This window comes from Chionomys nivalis, chromosome 5, assembly GCF_950005125.1.
Source record: "Chionomys nivalis chromosome 5, mChiNiv1.1, whole genome shotgun sequence".
In the NCBI taxonomy this organism is placed as follows: Eukaryota; Metazoa; Chordata; class Mammalia; order Rodentia; family Cricetidae; genus Chionomys; species Chionomys nivalis.
In genome coordinates this window covers 54,927,512-54,952,476 of record NC_080090.1, presented here as the reverse complement: position 1 = coordinate 54,952,476, position 24,965 = coordinate 54,927,512, and the positions used below count along the sequence as shown (strand labels likewise).

Below are 24,965 nucleotides of genomic sequence, written 5' to 3'. Positions count from 1 at the left end.
ACGGTTTCCTGTCGGCTACCTTGTGAGGGTGGGTGGTTGTTTCTTGGAATTAACTTCTAACCAAGACGTTTCTCAACAGCAGAACATGACAAAATACAGTGGTTTGACAAGGGAAGAAGTCTCCCTTATGGAGCACTGACTGCGAGTTAGGAGCCATTAAACAAAGGACACATTTCTCGCCATTTAAAGCTCAGACGATCCACTTTCCCAGTGAGGGCTCTGACACCGGTGGTTTCCGTAAACTGCTCGGGGCTACATTCCGGGTGGATGAAGGAATTCTGATAGCTAGCGGTGGAACCGCGCACTTAAGCTGTGTGCTGCTTCCTCAGATGGATGCAGAGAGCTGTGTTGTGAGGAAAGGTGGTGAACTGTACCAGGCTTTTTCTTTTTGGCGTCAACCAGTTCCCAATCGTGGCACAGAGACTTATTCTTAGTCTTGAATGCTTGGCCTAAGTTTCTGGCTAGCTCTTTTAACTGACATGAACCTGTTTCTCTTTATGTACCTTTTGCCTTGAGGCTTATTACCTTTCTTACCTCTGTGTATCTTGCTTGTACAGCTTCTCTATGTCTGGCTGGAGGCTACCTGGCTTCTTGCTCCAGGCATGTGCCTCATTCTCTCCTCCCTCTTTTCTCATTCTTCCTTCTTTCTTTCCTTTTTTCTCCCGAGCCTAAATCTCTCTTATTTATTCTCTCTGCCTGCCAGTCCTGCCTATCCTTTCTCTGCCTAGCTATTGACCATTTAGCTTGTTATTAGACCAATCAGGTGCCTTAGGCAGGCAAGGTAAAACAAATGCAACACATCTTTACATAATTAAACAAATGCAGCAGAAACAAAAGTAACACACCTTTACACAATTAAAGTACTGTTTTGTAGCATAAACACATGTAGCAATCTTTACCTAGTTCAAAGAATATTCCACAAGAGTGAGCAAATGGGAATAATCAAAACAGTGTTTATGAGTCAGAAAAAAGGGGGGAGTTGGGAGAGGAAAGATGAGGCAGAAAGAATATTTTCTTTTACGGGGGAGGGGAGATGGGAGGAGGATGCACAGACCCTGAACTTGTCGGGGTACCCTGTTCTGATTGACAGGCCTCACCCTGACAAGGATGTGGAATCCCTCAGAGCTGTAAGGTGCTTTCCAACAGCAGGTTTGGTTTCCAGGCACTCTCCAGGTTCTTTGCCTACATAAAGCTCAAGTTCATTTCTTTTCTGCTGGAAAATATTCTATCTGGAGTTTGATTAAGTGGATTGCAGGGGGCTGGAGAGGTTGCTCAGCAGTTAAGAATGTTTCCTGTTCTCCCACAGGATTTGAGTTCAGTTCCTAGCATCCACCTAGGGTGGCTGACAATAGCCAGTAACTCCAGCCTCAGGAGATCCAACAGCTTCTTCTGAGACCTGTGGGCATTCAGTCACATACATAGCATCCCTGTCACACACAGAGAGAACTGTGTGTGTGAGTTTGTCTATGTCCATAAACCCTGTCCTAGTTAGAAGGCAGCTTCATGTGTGTCTGTCTTGCCTTCCAGAAAAGAGTGGGGATCTTGTTCACATGGCAGACATGTTACATTCTTGACGGTAGACTAAAGAAAGGATGTAAGAGTTTCATTTTCAAGGACTGAGAGTGACAGAAAGGATAAGGTTGGAGTCAGTGCAAACACCATCCCTGCCACCTCTGGCCCAGGCATTGTGATCATTTTGCCCTGACAGTTGGGCAGGCGGAAACACCAGATACATTCTGACATTCATCAACTATATCTAGATAGAACAAATTGCTTAACTCCTCTGAGCTACATGTTAAGACTGAACCTCAACTTTGTCATCTGAAAACTAGGGATAACATAAAAGAAAATATGAGAATAAATGAGAGAGATCTATGAAATACTTGTACCTGTGCTACCGAGTTGTATTTAATGTAATGAAGGTTGGGTAGGAAGTGGGAATTACCAGTTATTCTCATTTTCCTGACTGTTGGCTTACTCTCTCATTCATTAGTCATGCATGAGTGGACATTCAATACTGAAGGAATAACTTGATGAGTTGGTGTGGTGGTGAGAACTTCTGTGATAAGAGAGTGGTACCCGGACTGCACCAGTGGTTGGTGGCAGTTATGACAAACAGCTCATGTATAAGACAGAGTGGTACCCAGACTGCACCAGTGGTCAGTAGCGGTTGTGACACGCAGCTCATGCATAAGACAAGAAAGAATCATTATTCAGACCACGAAGAGGCCTGAGAATGGTCACCTTGAGGACAAGCCTCCAGGGAAATGGGTCCAAGCAAGAGGTGAGGTGAAGCTCAATGGCAGTTGCCATGACTACCACTAGACAACCCAGGGAACGGTCTCAGAACAGGATGTAGAGTTGCAGCTTGGTCCCAGTGGGTAGAATCAGAGGCCTCTCCCAGCAAACAGCCTCTTGGTGAAGGCTACGCTGCTAGTGACGACGACAGATGTTTTCTGATAGATGGAAGTGGTGGAGAGACCTCTGATGACCTGCAGGAGCCTTTGGTGAGCCATGGCCAGGGCGGGGACAGCGCTGGAGCCGGCTTCAGATGCCCAGGAAGCCAGTGTTTGAATCCCTTCTCAGTGGTCCCTGGCACTGGTGTCTCCTTGCTCAGACTATGCCAGGAATTTACAAATGCCAAGAAGGACAAGGCTGGCCTTTGAAAACTTATTTCTTTCATCCCCGCCCCAACTACCTGTTTCTCTGATTTTACAAAGTAACCCCAGAAGCTCTCATCATCGAGCCCCCTTGCTGGGCAGTGCCCACTCTGTAAAGGCAGTTGGCTCTCACTTTGAGAACAGTGCTGTGGGCAAAAGCTGCGCACCAAAGCAGGAACAGCTCCACTCCAGAGCTGCTGGCATTTCAAGAACACCTTGTGTCCTTGCATCATTTCTGCTGTGACATTGTCCTGACCAAAGCAATTGAAGAAAGGGTTTCCTTGACTTCACAATACCTAGTTACAGTCCGTCGTTTAGGAGAAGTCGAGGCAGGACTCAAGCAGCTAGTCACGTCATAGCTGCATTCAGAGAAAGAATAAATGTTCTTGCTTGCTTGGACAGCTTACCGCTTCTGCTTTTACAGAGTTCAGAGACCCCAGCCTAGGGAATGGTGTTACTCACAGTGGGCTTGCTCTTCCTACCTCAATGAACAATCAAGAGAATTCCTCCCAGACATACCATAGTCATAATGGATCTAGGTTGTTTCTCAGTGATGACTCTTCCCATGGGATGGTGGGTTGTATCAAACTGACAGTTAATAATCAGCACACCTTGCTAATCTGACTGAGGACAAGGCTTCACAGTGGTGTCTTTAGAACTGGGTGATAGAAGCCTATCTTTAGCAGGGTGTTCTTCCTTATGGAGAACCCTCATCACAGGAGAGTAGACTTGTCCTTACGACTGCCCTCAAGCCTACCAACCCACCTGGGCCTTTAGCCACATCTTGTCACAGGAGGTGGACGGCTTGGAGTCCTTTCTAAGCCTTCTCCTCCGACCACCCTACTTAGTTCTTTCTCTTTTTGGCTCATTCTTCAATAAGCAGCCTCGAAATCTTTCTAAAGCATCAAATATACCATTTCCTCCCTGAAGACACAAACCTGTCTTGGTCCTAATACTTATTTTAGTGGTAATGGGCTCTTGTCCTTTCCAGAAAAGTCGTCTTACTCTTGTCCTGTTTGTCCTCAAACATCTTCCATCTAAGCTCCATCCTCACCACTCCACGCCAGTCGCTCACACCAAGTTCATCTTCCTGTTGCCACATCCAGTTGCCCGTCTCTGGTCCTGAGCTCCCTGTATGCACAGACTACTGACATTTGAACAGCTGACCCTGTCTTTTTCACTGTTCTTTTGCTGTGAAGAGACACCACGGCCAACTCTTAAGAAAGAAACTTTCTTAGAGTTTAACTGGGGGTGGCGTATAATTTGAGTTCACTGGCATCATGGCGGGGAGCATGGCATCATGATAGCAGGCAATGGAGCAATTGCTGAGAACTACATCCTGATCCATAGTGAGGGAGAGGGGAAAAGAGGGGGTGGGAAGAGAACACATCTGGGCCTGGTTTGGGCTTTTGGAAACCTCAGAGCCTACCCCCAGTGCCACACTTCTTCCAACAAGGTCTCCTAATCCCTCTAGTTCTATCAAAGAGTCGTGCACCTTGGTGACTAAACATTCAAATATATGAGCCTATGGGACCACTCATATTCAAACCATCGCCACCTGCTTCCTGTTCAGGAGACACCTTTTGTGCTTGGCGTCTGAGAAACTTTCTTTTGATTTTCTTGTGTGTTTTCCGGGCTTGCTCACTAGATATTAGCCAGGTCCCTAGACGGGCATCCCAAAAGGACCAGACAATGCATATTCCATTACATAAGTTAGCTTGGGAGCCATGGAATGTCCCCACATCATAGTTTTAGACCGTCCATATTCAAAAGGAGAGACTTCTCCTCACAACTGGAGGAGGGTGTGTGTGAGAGGGAGCGGTGGCAAGCCCATGCTAGTTTTTTTTTTTTTTAAAAAAAACTCTTTTCTGATAAACGTTCCTAGAAATACCCTCTTTTTCCTTGCTCATAAAGTTCTTTATGACATGCAAGTGTTCCATTAATATTTGTTAAGTAAGTAAAAACAGAAACCATGGTCACACCAAAGCATTTATCAAGAGCTTTCTGTGCTCGGCACCAAGAAAAACTTTTCAGCTCCCCAGTAACCAAGAAGAAAACCAGGGCTTACAGCAGTCCACACAGCTGACCAGGGCTAGGACTGAGACTGGAAGCCAGGCTGGCAGCCAACAGATGCAGGGAACTTCTTCAGGACACTTCAGGGTAGGAAGAAGGCAGACCCTGGCACCTGAGCTCCCCCTGTCCTGGTCTTGGGGACAGCAGTTAGCATGCTCTTACCAAGGCTGCTATAGCAGCTTCAGAGGGCCCCAGAGCGTCTCTAAACATTCTTGCAGGGGTCTGGGTATGTGTGTCAGTGCCATTTTCTTTCCCCTCTCATTTCAGTCTGGGTGGCTGTCGATGCTATTTCTGTGGAAACTACACAGGATGTTCTTCGGGCTGCTCGAGGCAAGAGCGTCACCCTCCCGTGTACCTACAGCACCTCCGCTTCAGACCGAAGCGGATTTATTCAGTGGGATAAGCTTCTCAGGACTGAAACGGTAAGGCTCCAGGATGGACCAGGGCATCGTGGGTCATGATTAGCATCTGTGGTCTCCTGACAGACGCGTGCCTTAAAACCTTCCTTCCGTCCCTCCCTCCCTCTTTTCTGCTGTCTGGGTTGAGATTCAAATCCAGGGCCTTATGCATCTATCTGATCCTGTACTTTACCGCTGAACTATGGACTCCATGTCTTACTTCAAAATATATTTTATGAAGATATGCTATATATATGTATATATATATATATCATTGGTTTGTTTTCTATATTTTGCAGTCACAATAAACACAAACATTGTTTTATATATACCATCTGATAGATTATGAAAAGTGGAACTTGCCTTAAATTCGCCAGCTTTTGAGACAAACAAAATACAAACAAATGTGTAAGAGTGGATCATCTGGGCTAGAGGGTGTGCAAACTTGCACTTTCTATAATTAGGGCATTTCGTGGGATACTTACCCATCTTCATCTTTGCCCACCTAGTGCCCACCATTTTCTCAGCATTCGCTCAAACTGTCTGACAATCGGGGATTTGATAAAGGAAAAAATGTACTCATCTGTGATCAAAAGCCTATCTGTCTATAAGAAGTGGCCATACATTTATGTCATATCTTTCAAGATGCTAACGTGGGCAAGAGGGGTGCTGGAAGGCACCTGTAACCCCACACCTTGGGGGTGAAGCCAGAAGGAATTCCCGTTCGATTCCAGCCTCCCCCACTTCCTCCTTTCCATCCCCTTAAAAATTCTTTGAAAACTAAAATGACTTTATTCTAGCAAATTTGCAAAGCCACCACACAGCTAGTTTACGGCAATCACTCAAGCCCTTGCCCAGTCCCAAACTCTACACATCTCAGTGAACTTCTATACAGTAGGAATGACCACATAGAAGCCACGGAACTTTGCTTAGGGTTTTACACTAAAACTACCAATTACATTTGGATTTATTTATTATCTTAGTTGGGATTCCATTGCTTTGATAAAGCACCAGGACCAAAAACAACTTGGAGAGGAAAGGTTTATCTCGTTTACACTTCTGCACTTCAGTCCATCATCAAAAAAAGTCAGGGCAAGAACTCAAGATGGGATCCTGGGGGCAGGAACTCCAGACAGGAACCTGGGGGAAGAACTGAAGCAGAAGCCACGGAGAAGAACTGCTTGCTATTTGCTCCTCATGGCTTGCTCGGCCTGCGTTCTTATAGCACCCAGGGCTACCAACCAGCCCGGGGTGGCCCTGCCCACATCAGTCAGCAATCAAGGGACTGCATTGCAGAATCTTACGGAGACATTTTCTTAACCGAGAGTCCTTCTTCCTAGCGACTCTAGCTTGTGTCAAGTTGACATAAACCTAACCAACACACTTATCAACTACAGATAAAGAAAAAAAAACTATGATAGCGTTGAAACTAAGGAAAACTAGCTTTACATCGTGTGTGACTAGTGTGTCCTCTTGCCTGCATTCTGTCCTTTCTCATCACCTTCTGCTACTTTCCCCTGGTCTGCTTTCTGTAGAATAACCTTTAGGGAAAAAAATTTAATAACATAGATGCCAGAGAGAATCACCCGGTCCCCAGCCATCCAGAGAAAGAGGCTTTAGCCTTTTCCCTGACAGAATCCCAGGACACCTGTATCCTGGGTGGCAGAACTGATAAGGAAGGAGTCGGTCTTATCTCCACGCACGAAGGGTCCCGATAGGCCACAGTCCCCATCCTGTCTGCTCCCAGGGTGAAAGGAACAGCATTCTTGCTGCTGTTTTGAGTGTGAGGAACTAAAAGGCACCGTGCCCCCAAGCAGATGCAGCCGGCGAGCTGGGCGTAATGTCTGTAGCTGACTTATTCTGCGTGCTGACATAGACACGGAGTTTGTTCATTAGCCCCTGGATAGTCTACTTCCAAAAGGAATCCTTCAGGACCAATAACAAGTGCAGAGCAAGGGATTGCTATCTGTGAGTCCTAGAAAGTGGTATGGTCAAGAGGAGGCCCAGGGACAATCTTAGGGTATCATTGATTGATAAGATGGTATTATGGGGTGGAAAATCCAGAAAAAAAAACAGTGCCAGTCAGGGTCAGGAAAGAGCTGGGCATCTACGGACTGTTCACAGGCCTAGACGGCACCTCATCCTCTGTCTTCTCTTTGCCTCCCTGTCTCAGCCAGACAGCCTAGAAGGACTGTCAATCCTATCAGAGCTATCAGATATGGTTGGACAACTCGTGTCTTGCATAAGGGTATCCAGCTCAGAGGGCACTTGTGTTCCGGTAGCTAAGCCATGTGCCCCGACTTGGACCGTGTCTGTTGGAAAGCCGGAGTGTCTTGTTCTAATCAGAAAGGCTCGGCATGTCCACAGCTGAGACTGACACGGTGTCACCAGTCTCCTCCCTGCCCACCACTACCCACTTTCTCTCCTGACACTCTTGAAGTCACCAGCATCTCACACGGGCCACCACTTTCCATTCCGGAGTCCCGTCTCCCTTGGCTTTTGGGGATCTTGACTTGGGGATCCCCTTTATGTCTCTGAGCTCCTCTTGATTCTTTGAGTGACTTGGGGACTTGCCATTTGTCATGACTAGCTCATGTCTCGGTAAACACCCATGTGCCACTGGCACCCAAACTTTTATCCTCAGATATATTACCAACTGAAAGTTTCTTGTAGTTCAGTTCTTGAAAGAAAGAATTCCACAAAGAAGCATAGACAGTCAAAGCAGTTATAGCAAGGCAAAGCTTGCACCCCAAAGAGAGACTGGAGTGGACTGACTTTCATGGGGAGAGGGTGGCAGCCCACTGGGTTCTGCATATAGACATGAAGCAGTTTATGAAAATCTAAGAGGTGAACCACCTATTTATTGGGACAATATGGCCCCTCCCCTTTCCTCTCAAATCACAGTGGACTGGATTTTGCTTTTAGAATAATTTTTCTTATGATTCTTTTAAAAAGCCCACAAAGTGGGGGAGGGGCCAAACCCACAGTGCACAGAGTATAATAATGAAGATAGGGTCATTCGAGGATGCAAGCCTTCAGAAGTGTGCATGGGGGACAAGAAAGAGCTCTGGTGCGTTCAAGAGGAGCTAACTGCATCTTCCAGTTTGTGACACAGTTACCATGACATCGCGTGGTTTCCTTGTGTCCTCACGTCTAACTCCTTACCTATCATCAGTGACATTCAGTCGACCATTCTGGCCATAGTGAATTCCTCCACCTGGATGTCCCCCAGACACTTTAGGCATCCCACATGTAGACAGAACACATACTCTTTGGTTATATACTCTCCTCGTGTGTCGGTTCTGTTGGGAAGGGCACCATCCGACGTGCGCGCCTGCACCCTTGTCTCCTTGACTCTGTTTCCTCATCCCATCCCCACATTTCAAGTGTCCCCTTCTCACAAATCTAATTTATTTCACTCTATCTGTGTCGCCACAACCCAAAGTGACGATAATCAAAGTTTGTCACCACAGTCACTCAGCTGATCTCCTTCCTGGCTCCTTCTCAACCTGTCCCCTTTCTCCTTCCAATCATTTGTACTCTGTATTAAGAGCTAGTCTTATAAAATACAGAATTCTTGAGCCAAGGATATAGCTCGGTGGTAGAGCATGTGGGAGGCCCCTAGGCTCAATCCACGTCTACACTGGAAAACAAAACAATCAACAACAACAACAGAGCTAAAACGCATCATTGCCTTGAAGATGAACGGTGAACTATTTCATGCCAGTGTTCAGGTGTGACTCAGTAGAGTCTGCAGAGTTCAGGCTCTGAGCCAGAATGCCCAGGGTCATCTCGACTCTGCCATTCACTTAAATGTGTAACCTGGGGAACATAGTTAATCAGCCTCTTGGAGCTTCAGTTTCCCCCTGTGTAAGATGGGTATGGCCATCAGGTCTACTGCAGAGGAGTGTTGATGTGGCTAAATGAGATAATACATGACTAGTATGTAGAACGGTACACAGCATATAACATATATAAGCAGCAGCTATGACCTTTGTTGTCATAGGCTCAGTTCTTACTAATCCGTCACTCACTCACACTGTGCCGCTCGGGGTTGACGATGTTGCTTTCTGTTTTTAGGTTTTTCCTTTGCCTGTGATGTCTAATGCATTTACCCTGCACCAACATGCAGTGCTCCAGTCTCAGGGGTATTGCTCTGGGTAATGCCCAGCTGCTTCTTAAGCTTCAAGGCAATGATCACTCCTTTTAGGAAACCCTCCCTCAACGGGCCAGTTTCGAATCTCATAATCATAAGATACCGTGGTTGGCTATTCAGAATTCACGAGTTATATGCTGCAGACATGGTGAATGCTAATAATGGCCAGTAACGGTAGACACCACACCTGGCAAACTCCAACCGCTCCATATAGATTACCAGCTTTAGTCTCACCACAATTCCATGAGGAGTGTTATTATCAACATTTCCACTTAGCAGGCGAGGAAACAGAGGCTCAGAGCAGTCAAGGGTGTTGCTCAAGGATATCCAGAGTTAGGATTTGACTGAGGCAGTCTGGCTTGGCCATCTGTGGTATAAGCCACTAATGTGCTGCTTCAAAAACATCAACGAATAAACAAATTCCAAGACAATAGTCAGAATCAAGTGAGCTTGGAATTTGAGAGCAAATGACCTAGCCTGGTACCTGGTGTGAGTGGTGCTCAGAAAGTGTTGGGTGAAGGGAGGAATGAATGAGAATAAATGACGGACTGGGAAGAAATCAGGGAGTGAGATGCTGGCTACAAACCCGAGTGCTGGGCTCTGAGACAGCCTCATTTGCTCCAGGTATTTCAGGGTGTGCGCTTTTGTGTTGTTTTTGTTTTTGATTTGAGTTAGGGTTTCACGTTGGCTTAGATTGGTTTAGAACTTGCTCATACCGAGGGTGACTTTGAACTTCTTGTTTCCACCCCTGGAATGCTGGGATGATTGGCATATACCACCACCCCAAGTTTACCCACGTGGTGCTGGGGATCAAATCCAGGTCTCTGTGTGTGTGCTAGGTGAGCACTACCAATTTAAACTACAACTCCAGCCCCTAACATTTTCTTTTAAATCTTTAAAGTCTAGTTAAGAATCTACCAGTAGGTACTGCACATCTGTTTGATCCACACATCTGGGCTCTGGGGATGAAAGATTGGGTCAGGGCAGGTCTATACCAGCGTCTGGCAACATTTCTTCTTTCTCTTAGGAAAGAGTAGTCACTTGGAAGTTTTCGAATAAACAGTACATCTATGGGACCCGTTATGAGAACCGTGTGATAATGTCCAATGATGCTAGCCTCTCCGATGCCTCCATCACCATCGACCAGCTGACCATGGATGACAATGGCACCTACGAGTGCTCCGTCTCACTGATGTCAGATCTAGATGGTACCTCCAAGTCTCGAGTCCGCCTCTTAGTCCTCGGTGAGTGTCTCCATCTTTTCCTGCAGGAGGAAGGTGAGGCTAAGAGCCCTAGCAGCAGAATCCAGCCATAAATCCAGGTGCAATAGGGCCTGATCGTCAGCCCTGTGTTGTATCGGCCTTGCCTATCTCAGAGAAGAGTTAGGATTCCACTTCTCCCGTTGGAGCCCAATATTGACAGGGTTCTCAGTGAACAGCAGGCTGGTTCTGAGGGCAGGGGCTTTGGGGTCATCCCGTGGCCCCTCTGCCCTTTCTCCCTTCCACACCAACTTTTTCCCTGAAGAGAAGGGAAGGGAACTCCCACATAACATGCAGACTCTCATCTCAGTACTTGCTTCTCAGAGGGCTGATTGTGACTTCCATAGGCGATGGGTTTCCCTGCTGTTAACTCAACTTCTCTCGGTGGTCTCCCCACCCTACCACTAGTGAAGGCACCATCGCCAACCAATGGGGAATATGTCTCAGGGGCCATCTGTTTCATGGGAGAATTTGCTGGAATTTATACTTTTGGAAGGATCAGGAAAGTCATCTGCTTTAGTTTCTGTGTGTATGAGGCCCAGAAAAAGGAAGTAACTAAGTCAAAACTGGTAATTGGGTTTTGACTCACTTTAGTGAGCACCTGGTCTAGGGCCCCACTCCCTGGAGGTAGCCACCATGCCTGAGAACAATGGGTCCTTTCTGTCTCTTTCCCCTCTACACTGCTTGGCAGACTTTCTTTTAAATTGTGTGTGGTAGTTGCCAGACTTACAGAAAGCATTATAGTGTGTCAGAATATACAGCCGCACACACTAATGCTGCATAAAGCATAATCGAGGCCTCTTCCCACCCTGCCACCCGGAGGCAGCCAACGGTAATGCAGCCAGGCGTCCTAGAGGTCTCCTGTGTACCTTCCTCTGCCCATCGAAGAGTTGCGCTATTATAAAGCACTTGTGATTTACCTCCATACGGTGCTCCAGGCCAGCACACGCAGACCTACTGCGAGAGAGCACATCTGGTCTCATGGTTGCACAATGGCTTACTCAAGAGTTTCACACTGAGGGTCCTTGGGACAGGTTTCATTGTTTGTCCGGTTTTGTTGTTGTTGTTTGTATGCACAAGCAATACTGCAATATACCCCACTACCCCACTGTGTGTGTGTGCGTATAGTCATACATACATTATATATATGTATACACACATACACACACACACATATATGGATTATGTATACACGGACACATATAAAGTTTGGGTTCTTTAAATAACTGCTCTGCCTTTTTGGCAGAGGATTTCAGTGAGTCGAAAGGGAAGTGGTAGCAATCGTATAAATCTGAAGCCTGGTTCTGCTGGTCCTCCTGCCTTACACTAAGGACCAGCTATTTCTAAAGAGGAACACATTAACCTGAAGAGGGAAGGATACAAATTTAATCTGGGAATATGGAATTCATAGAAGCCAATCTTTTACTGTTAAAAAGAGATCTTAAAAAAAAAACAACCTACATGCTAATTAAAACCCAGTGAGATTCTTTGTGGAAAGTTTTCTTTCTCTGTGTCTTTATAGCCGGATGCTTTTTTAAAGGAGAAAGGCTATAATTATACGGGGCGGCTTATTTTGGGCAGGCTAGCAGGAAGCCCCCCTGTCAGGAGCCATTTTACCCCCCAAAATTATTATAGGGATCATCGCCCTGAGGAGTTTGCAGAGGGCTCCACTTCCCAATTGTATTGAGAATTGTTTTATTGGCAGAGCCTATCCCGCACCCAATTAACTGTCAATAGAGAGCTAACTGTTAGCGGAACCCGCCTCACACTCTAATTATCCAGAGAACTAGGTGTGTCAACCTGTGAACTCCTGGCAGAGGAATGTCACCTGACCGATCGTAACCTCTTGGCCTATGTGACCGACGTGGACCACGCGGCAAGATCCCGAGCCCCAGCCCCCCAAGCTCCTCATCCAGGGGCTATATAAGCTGCAACCATGACGCTAATAAAATGGAGGCTTTGACAAGAACCCTGCTTGGCCTTCTTCCTCTCTCTTGCCCATGTCTTCTCAGGTAGCGCCTCTCCGGGACCCTGGCATAACTGACCAGCCAGGCGGGTTACAATCCCTAGACTAATGACCCGCCAAGGCGGTCGACACCCCCCAGCCTTAGTCTCTGGGAGCTAGCCTTGTCTAGCTCACCTTCAGGAAGCCAAGAAGCCAGATTTAGCGGCCTGTGCGCCAGGTGTAATCCTTGCTCTGGCCTCTGGCGCCCCCTGACGTCCTTAGAGGGAACAACCGGCATCGGAGAGGATTTGAAGTCTAACACATTCGCTTCCATCCTCTATGGCCGCTCTCAAAGTAAATATACAGGTAACACCTACAAAGCTGCTTGCGAACCAGGCCATGTGAGAACAAGATACCCTCCCCGTCAGTACTCTTAGCCCCCGCACGTGGGGCTCTTTGAACTAGATATGACTCGAGGTCCCCGCTGTTTGTGACTGGCGCGCAGGCGATCTGGAGAAGGAGGGCAGGGATGGGGTCAGGTAGGAAGTTTAGGGCCTGTGGTCAGGAGCCTGTAGCAAAAGATCTCAACACAGTTCCCCTGAAAAGCAGATCCCCCTTGCTGGCCATCACCCCCGCTTCCTCCCGTGGGCAGTTAGTTTGTGGAGTTCCTGCTCCTTGCATTCCTTGCCAAGGAGTGGAGTAAGCAATCTAGTCTTCAACCGCGGACATCTACTTGCTTTTTACGCTTCGGCAGTTAGTCTCCAAACTCTACTTCCTGCTTCTGTCCAGTATCCCGCCCCCTCCACCCCACCCCCGCAGGGAGTTCCACTGCCACTCCACCGCTTAATCTGATGGGGCGCGTAGGAGTTTGCCGCTGAGCCTCCTGCTAAAGGCTAAAGGCATGTCTGAGGCTGGCTAGGTAGGGGCACTGCAGCAGGGTCTCACTGTGGGGTCCAGGAGAGAAAGCAGAGCCCAGCAGGAGTACCCAGAGGGTAAGCCCGCCTCCAGGGCTGCTTGCTGGGCCAGCAGGATGGGCAGGAGGCTGACAGTTAGTCAGCTGCTGGCAGGCACTCTGCCCACCTGCTCTTTGATCCTCAGAAGCCTGGGTTTTGTTTGGCAATAAAGGAGTGCCTCTAATGTGTCTGGTGGGTCCGTACCTGGCTGGCCCAGCTGTGTTAGCAGATGTCAGGCACTAATAATAGCCAGCCTGTTTCCAAGAAGAAAATCTGCAACTGCCCGACAAGAGAGAGGGAGGAGAGTCAGGGACCGTTCTTCCAGCAACTTCCGGATGGACTAAGGCTGCTATTAACCCTCAGGATGTGTGGCTGAAGCAAGCTAGCCGAGGGGGCATGTGATGAAAGCAGGGGGACAGGCCACTACCCAAGGACATCAGCGACAACTTCCCCCACTGGGTGTTCTCCCTTCCTCATCCCTAAAGATGCCCCCTGAAGTCTCATGGATACTGTCCAGCACGCTCATCTCTGCTCCAGTCCCTGCCACTACCTTCGTCGAGGTGACCTTCAGGTCACAGCCCATATGCTGTGTCCGATCATAATTTTCTGCCCCAGCAGTCTTGTCCCCTGCTCTGTCATTGTTTCATTGTCTTTTGTCCCCTATTGGACTCCTTGATCCACTTGGAGTGTCACCCCAGTGCCCAGAATTGTTAGGCAGAACTCGGCTACCTAATAACATTTATAGAACCACCCACGCCCCTCAATGTGACCTTAACAAGGCTGAGGAGAGACACAGGCTTAGAATCTCAAGAAGCCAGGGGGACCAAGGACAGATGGTTGGCAGCGGTTGCTGGGGTTCATAAACATTTCCAATGGCATGCCTTTAATCCCTGCGCCCACTCCCATCTCTTCAATCTCATTCGCCACCCAGGAGGAAGGTCTGCACTGCCTGGGGTCCCTCTTTCTCTTTAGCCACTTGTGCTGATCCATTAGCAAAGCAGGGGGAGAAGGCAGTGGTAGACCCGCAGAGGACGTCCTGAAGGAGCTGCAGCTGAGGGCTGCAGAGATCTGCAAACCTAGTGTGAGGAAACCCCGGCCGCTCCAACCCACAGCCTGCCCCGCACTTATGGTTTTAAAACATTATTAAAACCAGAGAATGAAAGGGGAGGCAGAAGGTCTCCAGAGGGAGGGGTGGGGGGCCGGGTAAACATGATCAAAATAAATTGCATACATGTATGGAATTTTCAAAGAATAAAAAATATTATATGCCTGCCCCCTCCCTCTAAAGAAAAAACAGCATTGGCAATAGTATTGTGGTCTACCGAGCCTACAATTCCCATAAGGCCCTTTACAGGACAGTCTTGCTGTCCCCTAACTTTAGAGATCAGGAACACTGCGATCTCTGCCAACAGCAGAGAGAGCTCATATGGGTCAGTAGAGCAAGCCCTGGTTCTGGACCAGAAGAGAGACACCTGGGTTCTAGTCCTACCTCCGCTAGGACCTGAGGACCTGAGAACAAGTGTCCCTTTTGTCCTCCATGGCCCCCATCTGTATAATGGCTATGTTGGGCATGTTCAAACTCCCACAGTTCCAGAGAGCACCAGAAGCCACTACCAACCACCCTGTCATGGAGACTATTTACCTTGGATGGTTTGTTAGCCAACAAACTCTCCATGACCCCAGTGACGTGTGAAACCAAAGTGATTCTATGAAGTTCAGCTCGGAGAACCCCTGATAGCGCTGAGTTACACGTGAAGCGTGGGTGAGCCCACGGCAGCCATAGCGCCGGGATCCACCTCCGCGTGGACGGCTTCTCCGTGGCTGTATAGACAGACAATGCCCCCTTCACTTAGCCTTCCACAGTCTGTATACACTATATGCTAGCACGTCCTGAGACAAGACATGAACAATTCAGGCAGAATTACTTACAAGTGGTCACTGGTGCATGACGGAGTAGCTGGAAGCTCAGGCAAGAGTTCAACAGCCCTGCTCAGCCCCTGCTCCTCTGAGGACGTGTTAGCAGCCCACAAGCCTTGCCTTGAGGATCCCTGGTATGTGGTCAGTCACAGCTTCTCTGATGAAGTTGACGCTGTTATGCTGGGAAGGGCACGCTATACGACACAGTGTCTGGTGCTGCCCATTTGAGAGAGTGAGATGACCGTGGACATTTTGAGGGGAGTTAACTTTATAACATTAAATCTCACCTCTAGGTTGTAAGTTTCTGCCGGCCTCTGCGTGTGCGATGGGAGAGATGGGTAGATAGCTATTGGGGTGGGCAGTGACGCCCCATGCCATTCACGCCTCTCTTGCGGTCTCTTTCCTTCACAGTGCCACCCTCCAAGCCAGACTGCGGCATCATAGGGGAGACGGTGATTGGGAACAACATCAACCTGACGTGCCAGTCTGCAGAGGGCTCTCCGAGCCCACAGTACAGCTGGAAGAGCTACAATGCCCAGAACCAGGAGCGGCCGCTCACCCAACCAGGTGACCTGGGACAACAGGGAAGGCGGCTGTGCTCCACCTGTGGGCGCACCTGACTAGCTAGGGCTAACGGGAGACAGCGGCTGATGAAGCAATCCAAGCACTATTTCCCCAGTCCTGCCCTTATGCCATACTCTATGGTTGCTCAAAGCATTTGTTTCCCATATGAATACCTACGCATCTCATGGCTGCCAAAGACAGAAGTGACTCGCAAGTGACATCTCTTCTATTCTTCCCACCCCCACCTTGATTCTCCTGAGGAAGTGTGTCCTGCTAAGCATTCTGTGCAGATACACTGGGGCTTGCTCTTTGAAGCGTTATTATGGCCTACAGTCTACTTTTGAGGTGGGGGATTTCCTAGTCCCCTTTCCTATCCGGGCCAGTCCATCTCAGACACCACCACAAACACACCATGGACTGTTCGGAACCCCATTCTCAGAGCAGGCTACGGCAGATTTAACTAGAGTTGCCAGGAGACCCGTTTTGTACTGGGCAGCCAATATTTGACCTTTTGGTCAGGAAGCAAACTAGAAGGAGGAAAAGGAAGAGGCTTAGTAGCCAGGAAGGGGGCGGGGGGAGGAAGAGGAGAAGGGGCGGAGCTGGGACTGTGTAAACACTCTGCTGCCATTCTGTCCACCTGTGTGTGGAAATCCCCTGGGCTCTCCGCTGCCATGGCTGCACCAGCGATCTCAGGCAGGAACAGAAAGGCCCAGAAGATGCCTCTAAGGTTTAGCCTTGAGGTCTTTCAGTCCTCTTTGTATGAAAATGGAACGGAGCTCTGAGAGCAAAGCCTGTGGGTAGACACTGCACTTGGCTTTTTCTTTGGGCTACCAGCTCAATAATAAGAAAACTTACTATTAAAGTATGAAAGCTCAGCCTTGGCCTGAGCTTGTTCTCAACTAGCTATTATAATTTAACCCACTTATATTAATCGGTGTTCTGCCACCCAGCGTCACCTTTCCGCTCAGTAGGGCACGTCTGACTTGCTCAGAGTCTGCTGGTGGAATTCGCACGTCTACGTTTCTTCTTCTCTTCCTCTATCTCTCCTGGAAATCCTATCTCTCCTGCCTAGTGATTGGCCATTCAGATCTTTACTAGACCAATCAGAAGATGCTTTAGGCAGAGACACATTGCAGTGTTTTGAGAAGCTGACCTGAGGGAGGGAAGAACATACGGGACCTGAGGAAGTCCCATAGACCAATGCCCCGCTCCTTAGGCTTCCATCAAACCAGAATGGATTTCATCGGGCTATTTTCACCTATTTGAAGGCCAATCGATAACTTCTTAAAAACAAGTTCATAGTTGGGCAAGTGTTGGTGGCACATGCCTTTAATTCCAGCACTTGGGAGGCAGAGGCAGGTGGATCTCTGTGAGTTCAAGGCCAGCCTGGTCTACTGAGTGAGTTCCGGAACAGCCAGGGCTACGCAGAGAAACCTTGTCTTAAAACAACAAAACCCCGCATAAAACAAAACAACAGTAACAAAAGAACAACATCAAAATCAAAGTTAGTAGAACTCATTTGACTTAAGGTAAAAGATGATTCATATGAATCCCATAGGCTTCCGACTTTGCTGGCATGTTTCTGGTTGCTGATTTTATTTTATTTATTTTATTTTTTATTTAATTTTTAAAAAATATTTATTATGTATACAATATTCTGTATGCCTGCTGGCCAGAAGAGGGCACCAGACCCCATTACAGATGGTTGTGAGCCACCATGTGGTTGCTGAGAATTGAACTCAGGACCTTTGGTAGAGCAGGCAATGCTCTTAACCTCTGAGCCATCTCTCCAGCCCCCCTGGTTGCTGATTTTAAAAACATGTTTAAAATTGCATTTTTTTTAGTGTATGCATTGTGTATATGCGCAATCACATCACAGTGAGAGGCTGGAGGGCAACCAGCGGAGCTGCTTCTCTCCCATCAAGTGAATCCCAGGGGCTGAACCTGGACTCAGGTTGTCCCAATTGGCAGCAGGTGCTTTTACCCAAAGAGTCATCTCACCGGGCCCTGGACTGCAAGATGTTGAATGTCTGGATCTTTGTTGAAATCACCTGGCAGGTGTCCTCAAACTCTGTAGTCTCCTGGCTCTACCCTTGATTCTTGCTAGTCGTGGTTTGAGAACATAACCACGTGTCCTCCAGCAGAGTGTGCACAGTGGGGTCCAGGGCTGAAGGTCGTGAGGTCACAAACCACAGTGACTGACCTACAGTGCTGTGTGACCGAATGCTTAAGAGCAGCCAGGGGCTCGAATCCTGGCTGTGCTGCTGGTTACGTGCCTTTGTCTCCACATCTGTCAAATGGGCACAGCACCGGTGTTCAGCTTGTGCTGTTGCTGTGAAGGAAGACCCAAAGTCCACAGAGCACCAAGATCAGTGCTGTGGGCAGCGCAGGACTCAGTCAGCTCTAGGTATTGTTAGCTATGCTCAGCATGTCCTTCAGGGTAAAAACTAGCATGGGACCCGTGGCATGAGTGTGGCTGAGGGGGAGGATGCGTGCCCTTGCAGAGATGATGTGAGAGGCTGTTGATGGGAAAAATTGGAGAGATGGAGAGGGGCCTGGGTGTCTGCCTAGGAGGTCAGACTTTTCTCTATAAGCACTGGGCTCCTCCAGGAAGCCTCACAAATGCCCACCTCCATCACAGGAAATTAGGGACCAAAACTTGGTTTCTTTACTGACCGAATGTGGGTGAATCCAAGGGCGTGGAAGGAGGTTAAAGTAAGATTTGCTTCTCTGCTTTATCCAGCTCTGAGCTCAGATTTTCTCTGTCAGAAGTCAGACAAGAAGATGGCTGCTGTGATAAGATACCTTGTGCTAGCCACATTGCAAATGCAGTCAGGAAGGAGAGAGAGAGACAGAGACAGAGACAGAAACAGAGAGACAGAGACAGACAGCAAGATAGAGATAGACAGATACACAGATATTCTCCATTTTATTCAACGTCGTGTTCCAGCCCAGGGATGGCTGCCCACAGCTAAGTGGATCTTCCCGCTGTAATTAATTTAACCTATACTGACCCACACAATCATGCCTGAGGCCGACTTGATCTGGAATCCCTTACCAGCATGCCCAGAAGCTTATCCGCTAGGCGATTTTGATTCAGACTGGCAGTATTAACCTTAGACGTGGTGATCACCATGCCATCTTGTGTCTGGACAATGTGATGGAGGGGGCCGTTGGCAAGGCCCCTTGTTCCTAGAGTGCCCTGCAGAGAGCCCCAGAGTCCTGCTGTTACTTCACAGCAGTAAGTCACCCACAAGTTCTCCCATCCTGAAAAACAAACAGACAAACAAAAAACACAGAACAACAACACACTGTAACCAAAGCTGAGATGGTGCTATTTCCCTCCTGGGAGGAAGAGGCGGTCTCCCGCAGGAGGGCTCTGCAGATGCTCTGAAGGTGCTCCAGCGAGTGAGTTTCAGGAGGGAAGACCAGGAATTTGGACTTTTTTTTTTTTTTTTAAATATTTATTTATTTATTATGTATACAATATTCTGTCTGTGTGTATGCCTGAAGGCCAGAAGAGGGCGCCAGACCTCTTTACAGATGGTTGTGAGCCACCATGTGGTTGCTGGGAATTGAACTCAGGACCTTTGGAAGAGCAGGCAATGCTCTTAACCACTGAGCCATCTCTCCAGCCCCGAATTTGGACGTTAAGGAAGGAGAATGGAACACTTTAGGGGAGGAGGCCGTGGGAACCGTGATGGATCCACCCCAGACCCAGGGATGAGATGTGGCTTCCAGAGCTTACTGACCAGTCTTGGTGGGAGGGGACAGAAAGAGCAGATTCTGTGAATTCAACATCAATATTTTAGGGTGGTCAGGGCTTTAGCAGAGGACAGATGTCTCTCATGCATTTCCCACACTGACCACAAGATGTCGCCACAGCAACAGGAAACTGGGTTTCAGAAACTAAATGGCTCTTTCCAGAAGGGAAGGGAGCCTGGGATCCCCAGTTCAATCAAAGCCAATTGATGGCATGGGGTGAGTGCTATTTCAAACAGGGAAGTTTCTAGAACCCATTGTTTGCTTCAGAGACTAGGGGAAGAATGGAGTTGGCTCATACATCAGGAACCCCCAGGATTCACCCTAAGCAGGGCCTGGAGCTGCCCTTGGGTGCTGTGACACCTGATTCACAGAGCAGCACACTTTCAAGGGGAATCTAATGCCAGCACAAGACCTCCCAAACACACGTGTGTCACAGAGCATTCTGTAAAGTGTGTTTCTTCACAATTCTCTTAAGAATAACCAAGTCCATCGGGGTCAGAGAACAGGAATGTTAATACTCTGGACCTCAACCCGGGGTTCCCATTGCTCCCAGAATGGTATAACACCCGTAGACCACGCCCCTTAAGCTTCACAACCACAGGGATTTCCACGCTTGCTGTGCTTGCAGACACATCTCCAGAATCACATGTAAATATCACAGTAAGGAATTTGCCAGAAAACACCCAGGAGCGGGCTTCTAGACTTCCAGGGCTGTTACACCGTACAGAGAACAGTGCCTTGGGCTCTAAGGGAGGAATATGAAATAAGTGGCAGATATATATATATATATATATATATATATATATATATATAATTTATTTTTTGGTTTTTTGAGACAGGGTTTCTCTGTGGTTTTGGTTCCTGTCCTGGAACTAGCTTTGTAGACCAGGCTGGCCTCGAACTCACAGAGATCCGCCTGCCTCTGCCTCCTGAGTGCTGGGATTAAAGGCATGCACCACCACCACCCAGCTAAGTAGCATATTTTTAACAAGAAGAGAAAAAAATAAAATCAATGTGCTGTGAATAAGGATGATTTTATCTTATTCTCGCTCCTGTTAGAGACCTCCTCTGACCTCCAGACAAGAGTAAACCCCTTCGCTATGAGTTCAGATACAACCTCCATGTTGAACCATAACTGCTCGTGAAACCACCATTGTTTCATGTGTGTCTTTCTTTGTAGGTCGGAGATTCCAAAGGACAGGGACTCTCCTCACTTTGTTTGGAGCCGTGATTGGAATGTAGATGTTTTTGGTTTGGAGTGAATTAACATGACAGTTTTACATCATACATAAATTCTTAGCATATGCATACATTGCAAAGGTGTTTTTAAAGCATCTGTTTACGTATTATTGGTGTGCATGAGTGTGTATGCACATGCACATAGCACTAGGATACATATTATTAGTGTGCATGTGTGTGTATGCACATGTGCATAGCACTAGGAAGAGCAAAGGACGCCTCCCAGAAGCCAGTGCTCTCCTCCCCCTGGGAAATTCGAGTTGGGGGTACTGGCATGGCAATACCTCTAATCAAGGATGTTGGGGGGTGGAAACAATGTGATGTTGAGACACTGTATGACACAGTAATTCCAGAATACGGAGGAAGGACCCTGTGTGGACTGCCCTTGGCTTTGCACACATGCAGCAAGAGATAAAACTGGTGCGGTTGCAGAATCGGATCTGTAGCTCTGTTATTGTATTAGAAGCTCAGAATTCAGGACTGGGGGTAGTGCAGCCAGCAAAAGCTCAGAATTCAGGACTGGGGCAGCAGCACAGTCAGTAAAAGCTCAGAATTCAGGGCTTGGGGGGTTAGCACAGTCAGTAAAAGCTCAGAATTCAGGGCTGGTGGTGGTGGGGTAGCGCAGTCAGTAAAACACTTGCAGTGAAATCATGAGGACCTGGGTTTGATCCTCAGCAACCACATACAAGGGGGGGCTTGGCAGCACCTGCTGTAACCCCAGCCCTGGGGACACAGAGACAGAATCTCCAGGGTTCACTGAGCACCCATCAAGCGCCGAATCAGTGAGCTCCGGGTTCATCAAGAGACCTGATCTCAAAAAGTAAGATGGAAAAGAGAGTGACGACACCTGATGGTAACGTGCATGTATACTTACCCACACGTACACATGCACACACACGTGAGCTGGCTACTGTAGGTCACAGACAGCTTCTGAAATGTCTACAGGGCTGCAGCAGGTTTCTCTTGATGACTTAGAACGCACCCTGGGGGTCATTGCAGCACCTAGTGGCAGCCGGGTCCTGATGAGGCTGACATTGCACTCCTGACAAAGGCCTTTGAGAGCAGGACACATATCTAGGCTGTCTAGGTACAAACCCACGGGACTGTGGATCAGGGAGAGGTCTCTGGTGAGGACATCTGTTCTATGTCCTCGGGCTAGGCAGGGGCTGTTTGCACTCTCACTCCTCGATGAGGGTGGTGATGGGTAAGGAGGAAGCGTCCAAACTGACACTGTCCCCTAACTCACACAATGCTCCTCAATACCCTTATCCATACCCCACATCTGACACATCACATATACGCATTCCCCTTTAATACGCATCTGTTTCCCAAGTCCCGACTGCACATCGGGCATTCTACTGGGCATTTGTATTTATTATTGATAGCTCATTCCGGGCTCACAAGTACCTTGCCAGGCAGGTATTACCATTTCTAACTATAGATGAGAAAATAGCTCCAAAGACGGCCAAGTACTTGCCAAATATATCAACTAAGTGGGAAAAGCCAGACTTGACACCTAGGGTCCTGACTGGATTTGAAGCCCTTCAGTATTGTGATCCCCCAGTGGCCTTAGAGGTCTTTTTTCCCTACATCACAAATCAGCTTGGCTAGTTCAGAGGGGCTCAGGCCTCCTAGCCTTGGGCCGTGCACCATATTTTTTTTGTAATTGAACTCTACATTTTTCTCTGCTCCCCTCCCAACCTCTCCCCTCCCCTTCAACCCTCTCCCAAGGTCCCAATGCTCCCAATTTATTTATTCAGGAGATCTTGTCTTTTTCTACTTCCCACGTAGATTAGATCTATGTGTGTCTCTCTTAGGGTCCTCATTGTTGTCTAGGTTCTCTGGGATTGTGATTTGTGGGCTGGTTTTCTTTGCTTTATCTTACACCTGTAAGAATGGCCAAGATCAAAAACACTGATGACAACTTATGCTGGAGAGGTTGTGGGGTAAATGGAACACTTCTGCATTGCTGGTGGGAATGCAAGCTGGTAAAGCCCCTTTGGATGTCAGTGTGACGATTTCTCAGAAAATTAGGAAACAACCTTCCTCAAGACCCAATAATACCACTTTTGGGTCTATATCCAAAGGATGCTCAATCGTGCCACAAGGACATGTGCTCAACTATGTTCATAGCAGCATTGTTTGTCATAGCCAGAACCTGGAAACAACCTAAATGCCCCTCGACCTAACACCATCTTTTCACCCTGCCGCTCTTCCTTCAGCCTCGGGCCAGCCGTTGCTTTTGAAGAACATCACCACGGAAATGGCGGGCTACTACGTCTGCACTTCCAGCAACGAAGTGGGAGTGGAGTCCTGCAACATCACTGTGGCCCCCAGACAGCGTAAGAGCGGGCTGGGGAGGGAGGGTACGAGGTCCAGAGGTGGCTGATGGAGGTGAACGAGCTGGCTGCTGTGACCCGGACAGATGACTCCTGGCCCAGGCTTTCCTTTCCCTGAGGTCAGCCCAGGTCCTCCTGTTCTTTGGAAATAAAGCCTGGGGCAGACTTCTGGAGATCTCTTCAGCCATGCCTGTCTCGAGGGCCCCTCAGAGATACTGAGAAAAGTGCCTAGAACCAGTTGCCTTGGTCCAAACCCTAGTCTCCTTTTGTGGGGAGAAGGGCGACCACAGCTATTTCAAGCATCAGTTGACAGCTGGCATAGCTAACACTAAGAATCTCGGCAGAGCCTGAGTAGCCCAGTATCAGGTCTGACTTTCCTTGCTTGCTCCTCTCTCCTTAAGAGTGTCCTCAGATCTGTCTAACCACAATCTTCCAGGGCCACGACCTTTGCAGAGTGTTACCAGAGGTCTGTAGCCATTGCCCCCTAGGCTGGTAAAAGAGCTGGTACCCCAGAGTCTGGGAGGGACCAGCCTGCTGTGCCCTGCACCGGTCTGTGGTTCCTCACCTCTAGCTTGGCTTTCTCCTCTGTTGCCAGGTGTTGAGTCGGGGGGTGGGGGACTAGAGTCGGGGCTCAGGAGGTCCAGCTGCTCCGTCCTCTCGTAGCTTCCATGAACATTGCGCTGTATGCGGGCATCGCGGGAGGTGTGTTCGTGGCCCTCATCATCATCGGCATCGTTGTCTACTGCTGCTGCTGCCGGGACAAGGATGAAAAGGCCGAGGACATGGAGGACACAAGGCCGTAAGTGTGCGGGGACAGGGGGCCCCTTGGGAAGAGGCAGAGGGAAACAGACATCCCAACTCCCCAGGTACCCCCACTGAGCACCCCGGGAGTCTTCCCTAGTCGCAGTTGAGGAATGAGCAGCTCACCCAAATCAAGGCTGACCTCAGTCCTGTCCTTGTCCCCCACACTTTGATCTCTAGGCAGGCCTTCTCAAGGCAAGCCAAGGGTCGGGTCTAGGCTGAAACACACACGCCACTCCCACAGCCTCCTCGGCCCAGAGATCTCACTGTGCACTCCTAAACCAGGCCTGCAGCACCGAGTCCCTTTGCCGCGCCTGGGTGGGGTTGACGGCTGGACCAGTTCACCCTGGCCCTCACCGCCATGAGGGTTAACCTTCTCTTCTTCCTCCATTGCCCTGTAGGAACCGAGTTGCTTACCAAAAGCCTCAAGAGCAGCAGAGAGAAGTTTCCAGAGAGAGGGAAGACAAAGATGACTACAGGAATGAGGACCGAAGGAGTTCAGGGCGTAGCTCTCTTGACCAGCCCTTCAAGTGAAGGGGCCTGCTGCCCAGTGGAGGGGAGGGCTAGGCTCCAGCCTCCTGCTCTGGCCTCTTTTTCTTTCTAGCCCCGTAATCCTGCCCCTTCCCAGCCACTGGTGGAGTGCATCTTCGTGTGTGTGTGTGTGCACGCGTGTGTGTACACGTGTATGTGTGTGTGTGTTTCTGGGGAGCATCACTGGCCTGGCAGCATGGGTCCTACCTGTTACCCTGATGACCACCCTGAAAGGGCCCTTGCTAATTGCTAATTCTGACTCAGGGTTGGGCCTCCTCCCAGGACCAGACAGCACCCTCTGCTTCCCTTATGGTTGTTGGCAGGGGCTTGGGGAAGCTCAGCACTGAGCAGGGGCTCCTTCTGTT

At 48.7% G+C, this 24,965-nt stretch overlaps 1 protein-coding gene across 1 annotated transcript; it reads left to right on the top strand.

Moving 5' to 3' along the window:
* Positions 1-3,960: 3,960 nt before the first annotated feature.
* Positions 3,961-24,603, top strand: Gpa33 (glycoprotein A33). Its single transcript, XM_057769127.1, has 7 exons — positions 3,961-4,009; positions 5,001-5,155; positions 10,315-10,531; positions 15,773-15,928; positions 23,152-23,271; positions 23,932-24,067; positions 24,471-24,603. Exons 1-7 carry the CDS (start codon positions 3,961-3,963, stop codon positions 24,601-24,603), a joined length of 966 nt encoding a protein of 321 aa, XP_057625110.1.
* The last annotated feature ends 362 nt before the right edge of the window (positions 24,604-24,965 follow it).